Source organism: Solea solea, chromosome 16 (assembly GCF_958295425.1).
Source record: "Solea solea chromosome 16, fSolSol10.1, whole genome shotgun sequence".
NCBI classification, from domain to species: Eukaryota; Metazoa; Chordata; class Actinopteri; order Pleuronectiformes; family Soleidae; genus Solea; species Solea solea.
In genome coordinates, this window is record NC_081149.1 from 23,755,852 (window position 1) to 23,775,735 (window position 19,884).

At 39.5% G+C, this 19,884-nt stretch overlaps 1 protein-coding gene across 1 annotated transcript; it reads right to left on the reverse strand.

Moving 5' to 3' along the window:
* Positions 1 to 4,675: 4,675 nt before the first annotated feature.
* traf7 (TNF receptor-associated factor 7) lies at positions 4,676 to 19,773 on the reverse strand. Its single transcript, XM_058653948.1, has 22 exons — positions 19,623 to 19,773; positions 17,520 to 17,681; positions 17,314 to 17,371; positions 17,090 to 17,178; positions 16,782 to 16,898; positions 16,469 to 16,561; positions 15,932 to 15,965; positions 15,593 to 15,818; positions 15,357 to 15,491; positions 15,145 to 15,240; positions 14,882 to 15,003; positions 14,559 to 14,632; positions 14,335 to 14,383; positions 13,980 to 14,107; positions 13,615 to 13,697; positions 13,454 to 13,493; positions 13,225 to 13,341; positions 12,185 to 12,307; positions 9,108 to 9,227; positions 8,830 to 8,961; positions 7,541 to 7,660; positions 4,676 to 6,865 (listed from the first exon to the last, which is right to left on the reverse strand). The coding sequence occupies exons 3-22, from the start codon at positions 17,363 to 17,365 to the stop codon at positions 6,851 to 6,853; spliced, it is 1,965 nt and encodes a 654-aa protein (XP_058509931.1). The 5' UTR covers positions 17,366 to 17,371; positions 17,520 to 17,681; positions 19,623 to 19,773; the 3' UTR covers positions 4,676 to 6,850.
* Positions 19,774 to 19,884: the final 111 nt, after the last annotated feature.

The window sequence follows — 19,884 nt, forward strand, 5'->3', positions numbered from 1 at the left end:
GTTTGTGGCTGTGCTTGGCGCTCCGGCACAGAAATGAAAAAGAAAACAGAGAATAGTTGTGGTATTTAAATTATGATCACATAGAGATTATATATATGGATATTTGCAAAAGAAAAAAAAAGTGTATTTATGATGTGTGTGTCATCCTGAAGACTATTTTTCAAAGTAAACAGATCTAATCTGAGTGTTGAATCACTTTGCTTCTCCATGCTTAAGTGGTACCATGTTGGATTATATCCAGGAAGCGCTTTTTTATTTTTTATTTTGAATAGTATTGTTATTATTATTTCTTCCTCTACCTACATGTGTCCGGGTGTGGCGATGTGTTAAATGCAAGCAATTCTTCAAGTTGATTTTGTATGATTTTTAGAATGGTTTTCAATGCGACGTTGAGTTGTTTTGTTTTTCTTTTCTTTGAAACATGTGCCTTGCTTTGTGATTTCTGGTCTGACGACAATACAGTAGATGGCTGTGTACCAACTGTGTACAGATCTTTCTCTTCCTCTGCTTCACTTCCTCATTTCACATGTGATCAGGAAACTAGAAAGCAAAGAAAGCTGCACGGCCTCGCAGCTGTGAAACCGATCACTCTGCAGGAAACAAGGTCACGCACTCCGCTTCTCTTCCTGACGTTGAGCCTTTTCATCGCCGTCGTGTTCCTGTCAGATTTTGTCATAATCGTTAGCGTGTGAATTCTTTACGGCCGTAAAAACTTTGTGCTGTGAAATCAGGACGATCTTGACACACGAGCACAGACATTTGATCGTTACTTTCTTTCTTTCTTTAGTCCAAATGGACGCTTGTGCCAGAATTTCCCTCGAAACATTGTTGACAAGTCACGGTAATGAAAGCAGGAACACGACATACAATTATTATGTCTTATTCACAAACGGTGTGGAAGTCAATCCATCGCACTAGATTTGTCATTTTAAAAGCCTTTGAATTTTTAGCACTGGAATTTGTCACATTGAAATGATGTATTTAAGTCTCTATATTTTAATTTTGGCTGGTTTGTTCATTCAGGCTGCTATAAAAACAACATAAAGCAAGGCCTGTGCTTAAGTACATATACAACATTTGTATTTTTAAGCAGTTATACTCTTATGCAAACATAGAAATCTGGGTAGTATATTTAATTTCTGCCATAATCTCTCAATATTTCACACTATTTAAAACTATTCAAATGTATTGAGAGTGTATTCACATTAAACATATGTGATATCAACAATCAAGTATATCTGCAGTATATATTGAATATTTCTTCATATTGAAAAGTAAAAGTGAAAATTAGATATTAAAAATAGGGATGAGCAGAAACAAAGACCCTGGATTGAAATTATCGAAAATTAAGAAAATTGATTCACTAAACTCAGGCAATAATGTTGTAATAAGAGATGGATCTACAATCCAATCCACTATTTATTTATATAACATGTTTAAAAAGCACATTGGTGCCAAAGTGCTGTTTCATAGAAATAGATAATAGAGAAATAAACAAATTGATAAATAATAAAACTAAAATACAGTAAAAGACAGAGAGAGACCACACATTTGTCATTCTGGGTTAAAAGTTAAGGCGTAAAAGTGAGTTTTAAGACGAGATTTAAAAACATACGTAAATATCATCCTGATATTGGTATTAGTCGATACTCAAGTTTGTCATACTGGTATCATATTGGACATAAAAAAGTGATATTCAGCCATCCCTGATTAAAAATGTTGGAGTTTTAGCTAAAAATGTAAAAGCTTTTACAGTTTTAATTCCATTTAAATCATATTTATCTTTTAAAAAACAGTGTCCACCTGATTGAACAGTTAAATTACAGTATCTCTGACAGAGACGTTCACATTCTGGCTGAAACTGTTGACGTCACATTTTAGCATTAGCTTAGCTCACTTTGAACCTCAACAGAGCAGGTACTAAAAACACCACCAGGTGTCAGGTACTGTCACTAATGGAAAAGCAAAAAAATAAACCCCGAGCTGAGTAATGCTAGAACTGTATTATTGAAAAGCGTCCTTAGCTTCTGCTCAGCTAACTAACAGCTAACAGCTAACAGCTAACCGGTCGTTAAAGGCCTTTTTCACAGCAGCCATTTTGTCCTGATTAGCAGGGAAAGAACAGGTGTTAGTGATAACAGTCGTCGTTAGTCTGATTATTTATAACAAACATATTTGAAAAAAAACGTTGATTTAATTACAGTCACGTATACATGTCGATGATTAATCGATTACTAAATTAATCGACAACTATTTTGATAATCGATTTATCGGTTTGAAGCTTTTTTCATGATTAAAACAGGATTTCTGATTGTTTAAGCTTCTTAAATATGAATATTTTCTTCATTTCTTTGCTCTGGATAAGAAATTAATCATTAAAAGTCAATCATTTTGGTTTGTGGACAAAACAAGACATTTGAGAACATCATCATTTCCAGGTTTGACGAACACCGATCAACATTTTTTATGGTTTTCTGATATTTTATGGACCAAACGATTCATCGATTAATCGAGAAAACAATCGACAGATTAATCGATTATGAAAATAATCGTTAGTTGCAGCTCTAATCATGACATTGGAGAGTTTTACAGTTTTGACTTTGTTTTTGTCTTCAACACGAGACAAAAGAGACAAATTGTGTTTAGTAATAAAGTAGCAGAAACTCAAACTCTGCTCACTCACTTTGACTTTCCTCACTCTTGTGTGTGGCAGTAGTTTCATTGTTAATGTACATTATCAGACTACAACAATACTTCCTCTTTTCACAGAACACATTAGTGCTTTATCATTGCCAGAAAGAAACAATGATATTATCCATTACTATCCATGATTGGGGTGGTTTACAGGGAGACAGGGCCCTGCTGGACCCCCCCTGTAGAACCACCCCTGGTGCTCTGATCTGTAATGTTCGTGATAAACAGTATTTGTCATCTTCTCGCTCTCTTTCTTACGACGGCACAGACGTTCTTCAGATACATCAGACTCATCGTGTGAAAATCATATTTCATTTTCTTTTTTTTTTATATATGTTTGCCTTCTCTCCTCCTTCCTGAGGTCACCTGACCTCTACTGTTATTTTGAACATATTAGGGTGAGTGCGTGAGGTCAGGGGTCAGCTACAAAGGTGAAATACCACAGATGGTGAGAAGACACAGATGTTGTGGAGCAACATATTTTTTTTTTATTATTATTATTATTTTTTTTTAAGAATAAGAAAAAAGTGTTGCTTTGATTTAATGTCCCACCTGTGCTTCTCTGGACAGACAGTGAGTGTCTCCTCGTCTCCTCTGCTCTGCAGTGACTGTATGTGAGTGTGTGAGAAGCTGAGTGTGTGTTACGTGTTGCTCTGAAACTTGTGTGTGAGCGTGTGTGTGTGTGTGTGTGCGTGCGTGGACAGCGGTGTGCTCGCAGTGACTGCATCTTATGACCATTTGCTTTGAACAAATAAATGTTATATACAAACTGCACCGTCTCCCACTCTGCCTTTGTTTTCAGACAGTTCAGAGCTCCTCCTCCAGGGGGCAGCATGTGAGCACACGTTAGTTCAGTTCAATCTAACTTATTTTATTGTTTTATTAAGAATATTTTTATGTAAATAAAAGATAAAACTGTCCAGTAATGAGAGGTCCGGTGTAAGGATTAGTGACCGCCACATATCCATAGTATATTCAGTTTCTCTTAAATTTTCATTGGTTCCTTAATTAGAAAAAGATAAAAGTTCATATTAGTGTGTAAATGGCTTTACTGTGAACGCAGCTGTGATGTCACTCTGGGAAATGTCATTTTTCTGGGCTTTTTCTAGCCTTTAGAATTTTTTTTTTTTTTTTTAATTAAACTGTGAATTAAAAATATAGAATATAAAGATCTCTCTTACTATTGTGGTCTATAGGAAAATTAGGTTGCATGGATGAGCGGCAAGCCAGAGGTGTGAGGTCATGTGATGCACAGAGGAACGCAAGGTGCATGTAGGGGGCGTGGCCTCAATAGCCCTGCAGTAAGTAGTGCTTGCTATGTGCCTGTGGTTGAGGAAAAACATTGTTATTCTACTGTATTTGTATCAAATCTGATTGTTGTAGCCAATATTATGATACAATATCAATTATTACAAATTACTGATTTTTGTTCTCATATAATTCATAGATATAAGCTTTATCTTTTTAATATAAGTTTCTTTATATACATATACATATATACGTTTGTATGTATATATATATACATATATACATATACGTATGTATATGTATATATGTATATATATATATATATATATATATATATATATATATACATAACCACGGTCACGGTAAGTAAGTCATCAGAAGAAGAAGTGAAGTGAAAGAAGGGAATTTGCTTAAAGAGACAAAGTGAAAAAGAGGTGTTTTTTCAGAGCTTTCAACAGTATTTCACAGTCATCATAATCATGCAATAACAGGAGATAATGTATTGGAGAGGAAAACCCCTTTAGAGACACATTAAGTGTGATAAATAAGACCAAAGTCTAATGAAAAGGCAGTATGAAGCCCTAGAGTCTGTCTGTGGGACAAATAAAGGATTATCTTATCTTATCTAGAGTCTTCGTTTTACTAAAATAACAGTTTTATTCTACTTTTTTTTGATGGGCCAGTAAAACACAAACATTCATTTTCTGTGGTCAAATAAATCAGATTCACTGTGTTCAAAGTTTACAACAGTTTTATTGATCAGCGATCAACTCAGGCTTACATGATTACAAGTATACAAGACATCACTGAAACGCTCTCACGCCCTTCTCTACCCTCCTCACCGAAGCTACAGGAAGTGGCGGCCATATTTGCATTGAAATGAAAGCATAATACTTGAGAACATCTGCAATAACAATAATAATAATAATAATAATAATAAAAAAAAAACGTACTGATCTTCCGTGTGTAAATTTTTACATGTGCTAATGTGATTTAATTAACGATAAAAACGACCCTCGCAGTCATTTACTGATTGATTTTCAACCCAATGTGGGTCCTCGGGGACACGAGTTAGGAAAACAGGATGACACTTTTTCCTCGGGGAGTTTTTGGGGTTAATTACACCTCGTCCCCTGCCTGCCTTCACTTCATCATGAAGTGTCGGTCTGTGGCCGCGTTTGTTCTCTGACCAGCTGAAGAGGGAGGAGGGAAACAGAGAGGGGGGAGAAATATGCGTCGTCACAGTCTTTCCTAACGTTTTTAATCTGCACATATGGCACTTGTCGAAAAACACGGCGACGGACACATACATGCACACGAACCGTCGTCGTCGTCTCCTCCTCTGCGTCTGTGCCTCGGTTATGTCGGCCACGGTGAGTGGTTCTCCCGGGCCCGTGTCCAGGTCCAGGTCCAGGCTCGGCACTGTCCGTTTAACTGTACACCACTGTACTGGACGACTGTTGTTTAGTGGCTCCGAATACAGCTCTAACATGGCACTAATATAAAACTCAGTAAATCTATACATCTGTCTTTAAAGTCTTCACTTATTAAAATGTGGTTTCTTTTTTTTTAATAAAGGCTGGTTTCACAAAACTGAACTGGGTGACACGTGTGATGAAGGCGGAGCGGGAGAATGTGTTTATGTTTATTACGGCTGCTGCAACTTATTATTTTCATAATCAATTTAACTGTTGATTATTTTCTGACGCAGTTCTAATTCAGTTTTAATGGTTTCTTTGTGATATTTTCCACTTTATTTGCTTCATATCACAATTGGAGTAGCTGAAAAAAATCTGAGAGGTTCCTTTTAATTATTTAAAAAACTAACAATCAATTCATTAAGATGATGATCAATTCGGTTGGTTTGTGTCAAAGGAAATAATAAAGATATTCTTCCTTTTCAGCTCTGTTTCACATTCACTCCACTTTTACAAACATTAGCAGTACGTGTGTGTAAATGTGTCTTTCATACAGAGATAACTTAACTTCAATATAACGGTGAGAACAGCTGCCTTGGTAGCTACCTTTTCAGTAATTTCAGTTATATTTTAACTAGTTTTTTGTCTATGAAAATCATAAAAATATATATTTATATACTCTTAATACTCTGTACTAAACTAAACTAAACTAAACTAAACACCAGGACTCTCCTGTATGCAGCCGTGCATTAACAAAAGCCTTGTCGAAACATTTGATTCACAGTACTGAAATGAGTGCTTTTACTTTGAAACGGGAACAGGAAGTGTTGTGTTTGACATGTAGTCATTCAAACTGTGGTGAAAGGTCATTTTCACTGTCTATTTAACTGTGAAACATGCTTAATTTGCATTAAAAGTGAGGATCTGAGGATCTGACGTTAATATACTGTATGTGTCTAAATGAGTTTGAATTCTGGATTCATCTCTGGAGTGACAAACACACACACTCCGTGTTTGTGAAACCAGCCGTTATACCAGTTTACATTAGGCATCGTAAGTAAGTACATGTGTAAAAAGGCAGGTGTATCTGCAGGAAGCAGCCGGGGCCGTCAACAGAACCGTGACCCTCTCTGCTTCCTGCTCTGATGACAGCCGCCCTGTTCAATCTCTGTTTTGGCGCAGTGCCGTGCAGGCGTAAGGCAGCTCTCCTCTTATTTTGCCGCGTAATGCGCCGAGTCGCTGAGCGTGACCCGCGGGCTGACCCTCGATCCCGGCGATCGTGGGTAAAAAAAAAATGTTGGATTGTTTGTGTTTGTTTTGAAGTTTTAAAAAGTAAAACAAACAAACAAACAAAAAAAAAACATTCTGATGCACCTTTACTGTGAAGCGGTGGCTGTTATTGGTCTGTGGCTGTTAGATCACAAACAAAGACATGGATGTGGAGGAAGAAAAAATCATGTGGGAAACGAGACGTGAACGTCAACTGGACTTTAGCATGTCCACACCTGAGAGAGGGAGAGAGGGAGAGAGAGAGGGAGAGAGAGAGGGTTAACTTAAAGATCCAACAAAGTCACTACACATCATTTATTAAGAATAAAGACACATTTTTTTGGCTAAAACCGCCTAATAAAGCATTAAACTGTGTAATTATAATAATCTATGTTAACATATAAATCTGACTTCCACTATTCTTTGGCCAATGAGAAGCTGTTTTCTTTTAATGTTTTAAAAGAAAAACTTCTTATAGACAAAGGTTGTCTGTTGCCATTTTTAAGGACCAGTGTGTCGGATACAGTGTCATCTATAAGAAGATGAAGTTGCATAATGATATTACAAACACCTGAGCACCTTTTGTCTTTAGGTCACATAAAAACCTGACTGTCTTATTCCATGTCTGTTGATTCGATGACCTTTAAAAACAGATTCCATACTTTGTGGAACTGCAAAAATAATGGTGTATTCTTAACAGCTATGTTATGATTTTCTTGTATTCTTGTAAAAGAATAGCCGGGCGACCCTCTCTACAGGATTCTGACTGATGCTTCTTTCTTGGCCCTGTCGTCTTTTACAAATCACAAAGCGTAAATGGATTCGATTTTGGGACCGCGGGTGGATTAAAGAGGATATGATTACAGAAGAACAGTGGGCGTGTGATACAGACACACAGTCATCTGTTGTACCTTGACGGTGCTGTCCACAGCTCCAGAGAAGAGACGTCCTCTGGACACAGCCAGAGCTGTGACGCTGCCCTGGTGCCTGAGCAGAGTCTGTGTACAGATCATGTTGTCCATGCTCCACACCTGCAACACAAACACACACACACACACAAATGACATCTTAGCATGTAAACACAAAATTCCTCTCTTTTCTTGATGGGTTATTCAGAATGTAACCAGCTGTGACTTCCTGGTCTGTAGCGGAAACCTGATTTGTTCCGCACAAGTGTGAAACTGCGGCTACTTCCCGTTACAGCTAATGATAACAGAGAAAATGTGTATTTCATGGGAAGAACAACTGTCAGCTATTTTTACTGCCCAGTGTTATACGGCAAAAGGTTATAGTGTATTTTGAAGGCCAGGGTGAAAGGAAGTGGTGATGGGATGAGTTGACTCTGCATGTGTGTGTGTGTGAGAGAAGAAAATAAAGCCTGGCCAACCAGTTCATGCCTCCTGGTCTCTTTTGTTTTTAGCTGCACAGTACACTAGAGCTGTAACGACTATTAGACTAAAACATTGAAATATGCCAATTCTGATATGTTCATATACTCAAAATGGACAGAGCAATGTAACGCAGACAAGTTAGTTAACCGTTTTTATATGATATACCATGTTTGTAGTTGAGCTAGATATGCAAACTGTTGCTTGCAAACATTCGACTTTTTTCCCGCCATCTATTTTTGGCGGGAAAATGCTGCCACATTGCTGATGTCTTTGACATGGATGTTAGAGGACGACTGACTGTAGCTCAACATTAAATAAAACCACCGGACGTTCTTTAATCTATCTGTCTCTTGTGCGTTGGGCTAATCCAAAATACTGAAAAAAAAAAGGGGGGTGTTCTCTGAAGACACACTGTTACCCGTGGAACGAGGGTGCACTAAAAACACTGCCGTTAGTACTTGGTACATTCCTCCTGATGAAATCAAATTAACCATAGACTGCATGAAATTACGAATCGACTACAGAGTACACAGCAGGTGCACAGAACCACTCCAATACACTTTTTTACACATTTCTTTTCTAAGAATAACTATTAAATTGGAGCACCTGAGGCTTTGAGTGTGTCATATAACTACAGTTTTAACAGCTCCAGTTTCCAGTATTGGTGCTAGGCTAAGCTAACTGGCTGTAGCTTGTACAAGTACTACTACTCAGACGTTAGAATGATGTTAATGTTCTCAACTAATGCTGAACAAAACATGTAAACAAGTGCACAGACAGACAGACAGACAGACAGATTCCATCCTCACCCTGAGGGAACGGTCGTATGAGGCGCTGAACACTTTGGTTTGGTCAGGAGTGGAGATGACAGCAAGAGCATAAACTGTTCCCACGTGACCCGTAAGGGTCCGCACCTGCTCTTTAGACTCAATATCCCACACCTACAGAAAAAAAAGAGTTCCATCATTAACATCGTCGTCTTCATCAGTGTTTACGTCAAACTACCTTTATAACTTATGGGGATAAAAACTGGTGAAAAGTTGAATATGGAGCAGGAAACTGTGTCCCTTGCTTGCATCTCTCTTACATGGATGAGGTTTTCATATGTGCCACACACGATGTGGTGGTTGGTGACGGCGATGGAGTAGACGCTGCCGCCGCTGGTCTGCAGGACGTGAACACACTCCAGAGAGCGGATGTCCCAGATCTGACAGACAGAGAGAGAGAGAGAGAGAGAGAGACGAGATGGGAGTCAGAGAGGTATAAAAAGAAGAAGAAGTGAAAGAGTTGTGATGTGTGAGTTTCCTAGAAAGGGTTGACCAAAACACAAGTGCAGGGAAATGGGAATTGTGCAAAAAAAAAAAAAGCTGGTTTAATCACCATGGCAACACACTCAGTCTTCACTAGGTTAGACTGGTTAGACAATCATAATGCAGCACTGAAAAGTCAAGGATGCACAGAGCAGCAGCAGCATCATTTCAGACGATTCACATCCCAGTCAACCTCTACTGAAGAACAGCTGTGTCTCCTTTCATTTTACACAGTTTTTGACCCAATGTAAGTATAAAAATATCCATTATTGCAGCTTATATCAATTTAACATTATCCCATTACAATTAAATGGTCCGTATTTATTTTGTGATGACCATTCAAAGCTGCTTTACGCTACAGTGTCGCCATTCACAACCATTCACTCACACTTTCAAGGACATATGGACATGTAGATTAGCGGAAGACAGGTATCTAATCCACAACCTTCCAGTTGAAAGACGACTCGCACTACCACTTAATTATTCGTTAAACAAACCAAATATTACTTTTCACAACTTCACTAAACCCCACTCTGATTATTAATATATTTTATTCTGTAAAATCAAAGTGAGACATTAGGATTGACAGCTGAGATTGACTTGTGATTGATTTCAACATGTTCATCTGAAACATCTTGGTTTTATATTCGGCACACAGACTTCGTCACAAAGCACCATCCATCCTGTCCCTCTATATTTAGACTAAGGCAAAAATATCGACAGATTACAGTGGCTGCTCTTACACAGTGCCAACTACTCTTTTATGCAGCATTCAAACACTGCTCTAACTTATTCAACATTAAAAATGCAAACAAAGACATTTCTTGCATTTAAAGCTTCTTTTTTTTCCTCAAACGGCGACTAAACTCCGTTCAGGGCCTCCACAGTCTTCGAGGAACTGTGTGTGTGTGTGTGTGTGTGTGTGTGTGTGTGTGTGTGTGGGCTTTGTGTCAAAGTGACATAATTACTCAATTCCTCAATGTTCAAAGGGACATATTTCACTGAATATTGGCAGAAATAATCACGCTAATTTCTGTCGCTTAACATTTTCTAAATGACTCCTCAGACTTAACAACTGGCAAGAGACTAACTGCTGCGCTTACAGGCATCATAAAAAAACAACCATTTCATCTACGCTTTCATCTGTGTTTCCTCATTCTTTCACAGATGTCCCTCATTCCCACAACCAGTTCCTCTCCATATCTCTCTCTGCTACTCTGTACAGCATCCCTGAGGTATTCATTAGCAACCAACTCCAGCAAGACAGCAGGAAACACACACACACACACACACGGACGCAAATACAGGCTAACCGAGTACAATGACCAAGGCAATGCTTGAAGATAGTGAGAGTCAGACACAGACACACAATCCTTTTATGCAGAGAATACAGAAACCAATTACTGGCCACAAAACAATAACCGACTTGATTGACTGCACACACACGCGCACGTGCGCGCACGCGCACGCGCACGCGCACGCGCACACACACACACACACACACACAGTTCAGTACTCCAACTAAAATACACAGAGTATGCACAACAGGGACAAAAGCACATTGATGCACGTATGAGCTTCAGGATGAGGATATAGAATACTCAGTAGAATACTACTGGTCAAAATCTATTCGAAAAGAATACTATTATACTATACTACTTAAATATAATATAATATAATATAATACTAAAATACTATTCACAAGCTTGCATTTCACATAAAAACGTCAATACACCGTCTGTACATATGCGACTTCTTTATGTGAGCAGAATATTTGTTATATAGCTGTGTTTTTGAAGTAGTAACAGGCATCAGCACAAATATGTTAGTATTTACAACAATTGTATCAGACAGATATCAGTATTAGGAATATTGTGCCATCCCTGGCTGAACCCGTGCTTCACACACTTCACCGTGCTCCAGACACACACCCAAGAGTATGTGTTTAAATGTTTTTAGTGACATCCTGTGCTAATTATTCCCATTATTCCCATAAATAAGGCACATGCTATGGTTCGAGTTACTTGAGCATCTGTACATAAACGCAGGTTTAAAGTTTAGGAGGAGGAGTGTAAACACTTTCTTTGCTTTTTAATCTTGATTCAGCTGCTCCAGCAGACAAAACTAAAACTTCATAAACTGCATCTGAATGTCTCAGATCAGGCTCAGGGGCTGCTGCTAATCCTGTGAAGCTTTGCAATTTCATTTTCAGAGGCAGGTTAGCCGTTGTTTGTTGTCTGTAATTCCTAAGCAACATTTCCTCCTTTCTAGAACTGCATATTTCAAATGACTGGCTTTTTTTTAATTGATTCATTTAAAATTACAAAGCTTGCAATAGGATCATTTATATGCATTTGGCTTCACAAAAGTTAAAGACAAGTATTAAAAACTGTATTGATTTAAACCGTTAATGCTATCCTTCAGTATTTCTTTTTTAAAACAATTTGCTTACATTTTACACAAGTGAAGTATTTGAAAAGGAGGGATATACAATGTAACAACATCTTACAAGAGTTTGGCTTTAACCAGACCAAGTAAAGATCGTGTGAGAGCTACTACAGTTAATTTTAATTCTACATAATAATAAGCTTATGTTAATGGCACAATTATTATAAGTAGTAAGCTTGTTAAAAGAGCATACTGACATTTAAAGCTCACTTTCAAATAATCAAATACCTGCACACTTCTTCACTTCACATTTTTAAAGCCTAAAAAACAACTGCAGCACACATGAGGATTGGCAGCCTTCCATGAACTGCTCGGCTAGATCTTGACAACAGGACTTTAAAGTGTGTGTATGTAGAGCACATCAGTGATTTCTCCCCTTCCTCCCTCCCTCCCTCCCTCCACCTACCTTGATGGTCTGATAGGAGCCGCTGTACAGGTGGTTCTGGGAGGCCACCAGTGCTCTCACCCAGTGATTCAGACCAGTCAGTTCCTTCTTCAGTTTCAGCTCTGTGCCCACAATGTCCCACACCTAAGCAAACACAAACATTAGTAAAAGTAGACCTTTTTCCAACAACAACACAAATGAAATGCATACACAAACACTCACTGTACACACAGCTGAGGTTAATATACTATGGTGTGAACAGTAAAATTCATAAAGTCACTGACACAGGAAAGCCCCTGTGTAAAGGCACTTCTATCACACAGCACAACTATCCTCCCCTGCCTTTCACTGACTCACTCGTACCCATGGAAACAAAGACAAGGCTACAGTCATCACTCCTTATCGTTTCCCCTCCTTATTAAAACACATTTTACATTCATCATCTGAGTCATTACTCGTTTTCCAGCTGATAAGTGACTTAAGCTATCAAAAGGTTACATTACACACACACCCTTCCCTATTACTATCATACAGGCAACTAGGTTTCAGATACAACATTTCCTCCAAGGTTGCTCAGTTTCCCAGTGTCAATATGCCTCCTTATCTCACAAGATCAGCCATTGTATTTGTCATTAGATAACCGCTAAAACCTATTACACTTAGAAATGTCATTAATAGTTATATAATATATATTAATAGTTAACAGGCTGTCTGACTCGTCGCATTTATAACTGGCATACCTCATGGCTCCATCCAAAGTCCGTTTTACTTTTCTGTACATAGCCAGTTAGCAGTTTAAAAAAACTTTTTTACAAATACTTACATTACCAGTCACTTAGTTCAACACCTGTTTTGTTGTAATCATTTTTAAATGTAATGATCATACTGCCACAGTTTCCAGTGTTTAATCCAAACTTATTTTTCTTTCTTTCTTATTCACAAAGGGTGCAGAAGATATTTTGTGAAATGATTGACTTGAAAATAAACAAAATAAATGATAGAAAGCTTTTATAATGACGACATAACGTTGACAAGGTGATACGTCATGAAAATAACTGTACCTTAATGGCCTTGAGGGAGCCGCTGAACAACATGTTGTGGGATGAGACAAGCGTACATACAGGGTTGTCATGAGCACGAATGGTATTGACTTTCTGCAGAGTCTGAATGTCCCACACCTATGGAAGACGTACAGTGTCAAGATTACTAGACTGAAACAAAGCCTTTGTAAAAAAAAAACATTGTTTTAACAAAATACACACAAAAAAAGAGAAAAGTGATGTCACTCACAATGATGGTGCAGTCTGCAGAGCCACTGTATAACTTGTTGCTATGGGAACAAGATGCATACGACAGGGGTTATGCTTTCAAGAAAGTCTGACTATTCTCAGCTGGCATAAATCTCGTGATGAAAGTGTGTGTGTTTTGCTTCAAGTGTGAATTTTAATTACCCCTGGATACACAGAGCCAACACAATGCCATCATGACCCTCCAGGGTTTTCTGACACTTGTAGGTGGTGCAGGTGTCCCACACCTGAGGTGTCCAGAAGAGAGGGGAGTCATTAACATACTGTTAAAAAGCTGAAAAGACTCTTCAAATGTGTCTTTTACACTTGTATTTACATGTATATACAAAACAAATCTATAATTTGATATTTTTGATACAGGGTTGTGGGTAGAAGGTATCAGAATCTTTCTGGAGGTAGGTGGGAGAACATGTGTTTATAGTGTAAATGGCACTGCTTCACAGAACGAACAAACACACACACAGAGAGAAGGGTTAAAGCTACTTATAGCAGGGATGTGTTAATGTTACCTTGATAGTCTTATCTGAGGATCCTGAGAAGAGCAGGTCTCCAGTGGAGTAGACACATAGGCACCATACAGGACCCTGGTGGCCAACAAATGTCCCCTTACACTTGAAGATCTGCTGGGGGTCATATGCTGCACACGAGCACAGAGAAGACAAAGACTTGATATTTTAAATAGCAACTACACAACAGTGGAGTCTATAAAATATGGAAAAGGCAAGAGTTGGGTTGGTGAAGAATAGAGGAAAGAAACTGAATTTGGAGATATGACAGGGCCTAGTTCTTAACAAGACTTAACAAAATGTCATACTCCACTGATAAAGGTGAAGAGCAAAGTAGGACAGACGGGCAGATACTTACAGCCCAGGATTCCCATATTGAGTCTGGCATTGATATGAGACAACTCGTCCTGCACAGACACAAAAAATGAAGGTTAAGTACTTTATACACCGACTTATAAATCAATCAAGCACTGTTCACTGACACACATGTTCCAAACCCTTATTCCAGTTATACTAGCATTCTTCTTCAGGTTTTATTCTTGCATTTGTCTCTGTATCTCTGACAAATGTGCACACACTTACATTAAGCATAGAGGCATCTCTACGAAATTCCATTAGGTCCTCGCTCAGTTTACTCTGGTTCTCATCCAGCATATCTGAAATACAAACGTACACACAATAAAACACATAAACAAAGTTATTAATAATGCAGCTATGTAGTTTTTTTCTTCCCGTTCCACAATCCCCATATCTAGGGATGGGAAACTATTTTATAACGATTCTGGGGGCTATGATTGAGGATTTGTAAATTCCAGCAAAAACGTATCCTCTGGCTGAGAAAAACAAGCCTCTGACGGCTGAATAAGGAAGTTAAACATAATGTTTTACTTTATACTGAATCTTACCAAACTTGAGCTCCAGGTTCTTCTCTAGTTGATCTAATTTCTCAGACAGTTTTCCCAACATGGAGCGCAGGAAAGCAATATCTTGGTCCTTTTGGGCCAGAGTTAACTGCATCTCATGGAACCTAACAGGGTGAGAAATTAGGGCTCATACAGTTCATACAGTTTTACTGAACCATCATTTCACCACTGATGACATGAAGAAAAAAAAACATGTATAGAAAATATTAAGAGTTACATTTTAATACAGCTTCATGTTTTCTCACCTGTCATCGGTCTGTTGCAGAAATTCTTTGAGTCCCTCAAATTTACACACCTCCAGGTGTGTTTCATATGTGTCTTGGTTGCCGATGAATGTACAGCTGCAGAGGAGGAGATAGGCAAATAAGAGGAAGGCAGAAGAGGCAATTTGCAACTAAACAGCAGATAGAAATGAAAAACATTCAATTTTATCTTGTACAGTGTTTTAAGGACTCACCCGTATTTAGAGTGTGGACATTTGATGTGTTCACATTCTTTGAGGTGAGCCTCCAGGTTCATGGTGAGCAGGGGAGGGCAGGAGGGGTTGTTGGGGCAACGGACTGGCCTGTAGTCACAACTGGCCTCATGTTCTCTACAGAGACGGTCAGAGAAAGTATTGCAATTGTTTGCATGTTTGCAGTGTGTGTGTGGAAAAAAAAAAACCCAGCATCCTAACAAGTCTTAAGTCCTTACTTGCGTGTGGCCAGTTTGATCGTGAATGGGCAGCCAAGTGGGTCCACTTCAAACGCTCCAGGCTTCCCGGCCACTGTGGCGTTAGAGGCTGCGGCCCCTCCAGCTGCTCCACTGGCTGTGGCCCTGCAGCCGTATTTACAGTGGATGAACAGCTCTCCTATCTGCTCTGCCACTGCGATGTTGTTCACCACAACCGTTAGCTTTGCAGCATCAACCGGGCACTTGTCTGTGACGAGTACAGACATGAAGGTAAGGTTAGAGTAAAACTACTACTCTATGGTCCCAGCACTGGTGCGTCTACGTAAAATATAGCCATTATTTATGTCATTAGTGTCTCACCTGAAGTCAAGGCACATCGTCTGCAGAAGGTGTGCTGAAGGAGGGAAAAACAAGTTATTTAAATAAAACAGGTTTTAACTCAGCTTCCTTGTTGAGTGAAACATGCAGCCAAAGTGGATGAGCTCCCAGAAAAGATGTGCTTGGATATAATTACTCTACGCTAAGTTTGTGTGCACATACAGCAACCTTTATAACATTACAACAACAAGCTGGAAAATTATTCAGAAGGACAAAAAGAGCCTTGTTGTTGCTGCAGAGCTGCGTAAACCAGACAAGTAAAAGTGTGCTTTGTTTAAAATACAGTGCACGTCCTACTCTAAAAGAACAAAAAAAACAAGCTGTTAACATCTGAATATATTACTGAATAGAGTCAGTTCTGCTCATTACCATCTAGTACAAACTTGGAAAAAAGCTGCAAGCAGCATCATTACCATCATCATCGCTGCCACCTGCCCTTGATGAAAGATGGGCATTTCCAGTGACCACACTGGAAAGGTCAGTGTGATACATTGTATCCATTCAATAAAGTTGACTTACCCCACATGTGGTGATGACAGGATCCTTGAAGACATTACAGCAGAGCTGACAGCACAGTTTCACTGACGGTTGTTCAGCAAAAACCTGGGGTTCCTGCACAGATACACAGATTTGTTCATTTACTCACTTGATGGAATGTTCTTGTACTTGTGTATGTATGTATTCCTAAATGGGATTGTGGGCATGTACTGTGCTTGCTGTGATTTTCAGTAGGGTCTAAATGCCTGAGACCATGAATGGGAAAGGAGTCGTAGGTGCTTAGACCTCACTGTACGTGGTCATATGTACGGTATGTGAATGCTGTGAATTATACCGTGTCCTCCTCCTCTTCGTGCAGAGAGAAAGTGGAGCGCAGAGACATGTTGGACTCAGAATGAAGAGATCGGACAGAAATGGCTGAATCAGACCTCCGAGGAGTACCAATAAGAGGCTGAGGGGGTGAGAGGAAGCAGTAGAAAGAATAGGTCAGGGTGTATTTATAAGTTTACAGAACAACACAGATATAGAGGCACTTCTGCATAAGCTGCACAATCAGAAAAACTTCAATGTGATTTTTTACCCATATCTTTAAAATCAAATGTTTTCTATAAAAAAAATAAATAGTAAAGTGGATGTACGTACCATTCCATCGTCGTCATCCCGAGGGGAGTAGGTTAGAGTGCTGGAGGAGGAGGGAGTTCTTCTATGTTGCTTGTAGGTGGTGGACGCTTCTGTTAAATGCATATGAAGGCAAGTTCACCCATAAGAATGACAGATTTATGCAGTAACAGAGTGTCTATTAAGCAAACAACAACAAAACAAGACAGCAGAGGAAAAAAAAACATTAAGAGGAATCTCTAAATTACCTTTAGCTCCAGCAGCCACGGCCGCGAATGTAGGTCCAAACGACGCCTCCATCCTGCTCTGCAGTGAAGAAAGGAGGACATAAATAATATACCTATCCATTATGTTAAACAAAAAGAGAAATTACAACAGGAATATGACACAAAAGACAAGTATATTGTGGGTATCTAATTAAAATCTTCCTCCAGTCCACACAACTGTCTCTCACCCCGCTGATGGAGTCTGCTGGGGGTGTGGAAGGGCAGCTGGAGATGGCTGCTGGTGCTCCTGCTGCTGCTGCTCTGGAGTATTGACTGTAGCAAGATGTCTAACCACTCAAAGAATGCACACCTTCATGAGGAAAGACTAGCAGGTAACTGGACACCTAGGCCTGGAAAGAGCAAAGATGATTGTAGAATGATTGGTTTTTGAAAGGAAAATAGTAATGGAGAGATGAAATGAAACAGAACAAATATATTACATTAGCCATGATGTGGCTGTATGTTTTACAGCATAGGAGAGAAAAACACCAAGACTTATTGGCAAAGGCCATCAGCTAAGCATCTACCTAAGGTGAGAATCAATGCAGTGAGAAATGAGCGCATCTTGGAGATCACACTACAGTTGAATCACTGTTACTGGATGGAGGTTTGACCCAACAACAACACAATCAAACATGACACTTCCACAGAAATCACAGCACCATTTATGACGTTGTTAGTCAGTAGTTAGTTAGTGACTAAGGGAGTTCAGGGAGAGCTTTAAGTTCAGTCAGTCAAGTCGAATCTATGTTCGTCATAACAGAAGTTATGTTTTCTGCTGTGTGTTTTCAATCTTGCAAGACAGGGGATTGTATTGACACTGTGGGAAACTGAGTGGCCTTGGAGGAAGTGTGTACTTGCCGAGTGCTTTGATAATTTGTATATTACAGTACTATACAGTAGCATAATAGAAATGTAAGCACCGTATATTAATATTGAGGATGTGTACTGACTTCTCTTGGAAGTGAGATATCAGTCACAACTGAACAATCCCCATGCACACCCAATTAGTTAATAGTTTTCAGTAATATTAATAAAGCCCATGTTTCCAGTCTTGGACACGCTCACTGTCAGATATTCAGATACAGATGAGGGGTACCACTGGTAAAAGGAGTAAGAGATTGATTCTAATATTTACAATGCAAGCATAACTTAAAAGGGTATACTTTTAGTCAGCATTGCACTGCAAAATGGGTGTACACTTTCTGCTAAGTTGGTGATCCAGCAAAGACATGTAGAGCCACAGATGAAAAAGCTGGAAGAACCACACAACAGCTGTTTGTGTGAGATAGCACCCCAAGTTAAATCATCACTAAAAAGTAGAAATTTGCCAAAAAGTGATCAACATCTACAGCCTCTGAAACACTGAAGCAGCATGAGGGAAACACAAAAAGTGAGGGTGGATAATTAACCACCAAAAGAAACAGCGACCTGGACAATAAGACAGTGACGTTAGCACAAAGGTATGCGGAATGTCAGCTCACATGGCAACAGGCAGCATAATCTGCCAGTGAAACTGTCCAGGATCTCTGCTCTGCTCCAAACAGCGTTACTGTCTCTTTTCTACTTTAATAAGTCCGGAGATTCCCGTAAAGAGGAGTGTCGACACGGAGAAGGGGGGCGGAACACACACACACACAGGTTTCTGCTGCTATTCTTAATAGGACACTATAGCGACTTCCATTTATTAAGACAGCCTAGCCAAAGCCTTATCACAAACCTTAACCATAACCAGTTAGTGCTTAACACTAACCTCAACATAACCACAATTCACATTTACCCCAAACTTTAACCAGAGCTTCCAAAAAATGAGGTTCTGCCTCATTAGGACCAGGCTTTGGACCCCCACTGGTCCACAAAATGCCAGACTTTATACCAGAACATGTTCCAAAGAGGAACACAATGGAGTGTGACACACACAGGAACACTCACATTAAGACACACAGCAAACTTAAGTTTAACACTGACAGCTGGAAGGATTGGTGGTCACGCATAGAAAATGTAAGCACACGGTTTGTACGCGGTAGCTTCCACCAATGACTAGTTACGACGTAGTTTCGTGTCAAGTGTCATCTTGTAAACAAGCATTTTTCTAACTGCGATAACCAACAAGCTCAAGTGGCTTGTTTGCTAGCTAAAGTTAGCTAATGTTACATTTTGTGTTAGCAATCACTGTCGCTAGCGGCCTTTGGCAAACTCTGCAAACCACCACCAGAGAGTCTCTGCTGTTCTATATTCACTACACAACAACACATTTTTTGACAGTGCGTCTTTATAGTTTGCGAACTTACCATTATTTGTTTTTGCAACTGCGAAGCTCCAACACTGCAGAGACGAATTCCTTAAAAAAAATCTTCCCCGTCTCTCTCTGCCTCTGCCTCACACACACACACACACACGGCGCTGCTGCCGCGGTGTGTTGTGGGACATGGAGTAAGAGCGCGCGCCGCCGTGGCTCGCCGCGAGGCCCCGTTCTCCGTGCTCGCGACTACGCTACCCACAAAACCTTTGCCTGGCTGCCATTGGACTCGGCGCTGTCAGTGAATTCCGCAA

Bases quoted from the DNA above. Each gene is read 5' to 3' on its own strand.
- traf7 (XM_058653948.1), bottom strand. From the start codon at position 17,365: ATGGAGGCGTCGTTTGGACCTACATTCGCGGCCGTGGCTGCTGGAGCT. The intron at 15,004-15,144 runs GTGAGAAAACAT...TCACCCTGTTAG, and splicing joins CTGCAACAGACCGATGACAG to GTTCCATGAGATGCAGTTAA. The intron at 13,494-13,614 runs GTAATTAAAATT...TTGTTCCCATAG, and splicing joins TTGGCTCTGTGTATCCAGGG to CAACAAGTTATACAGTGGCT.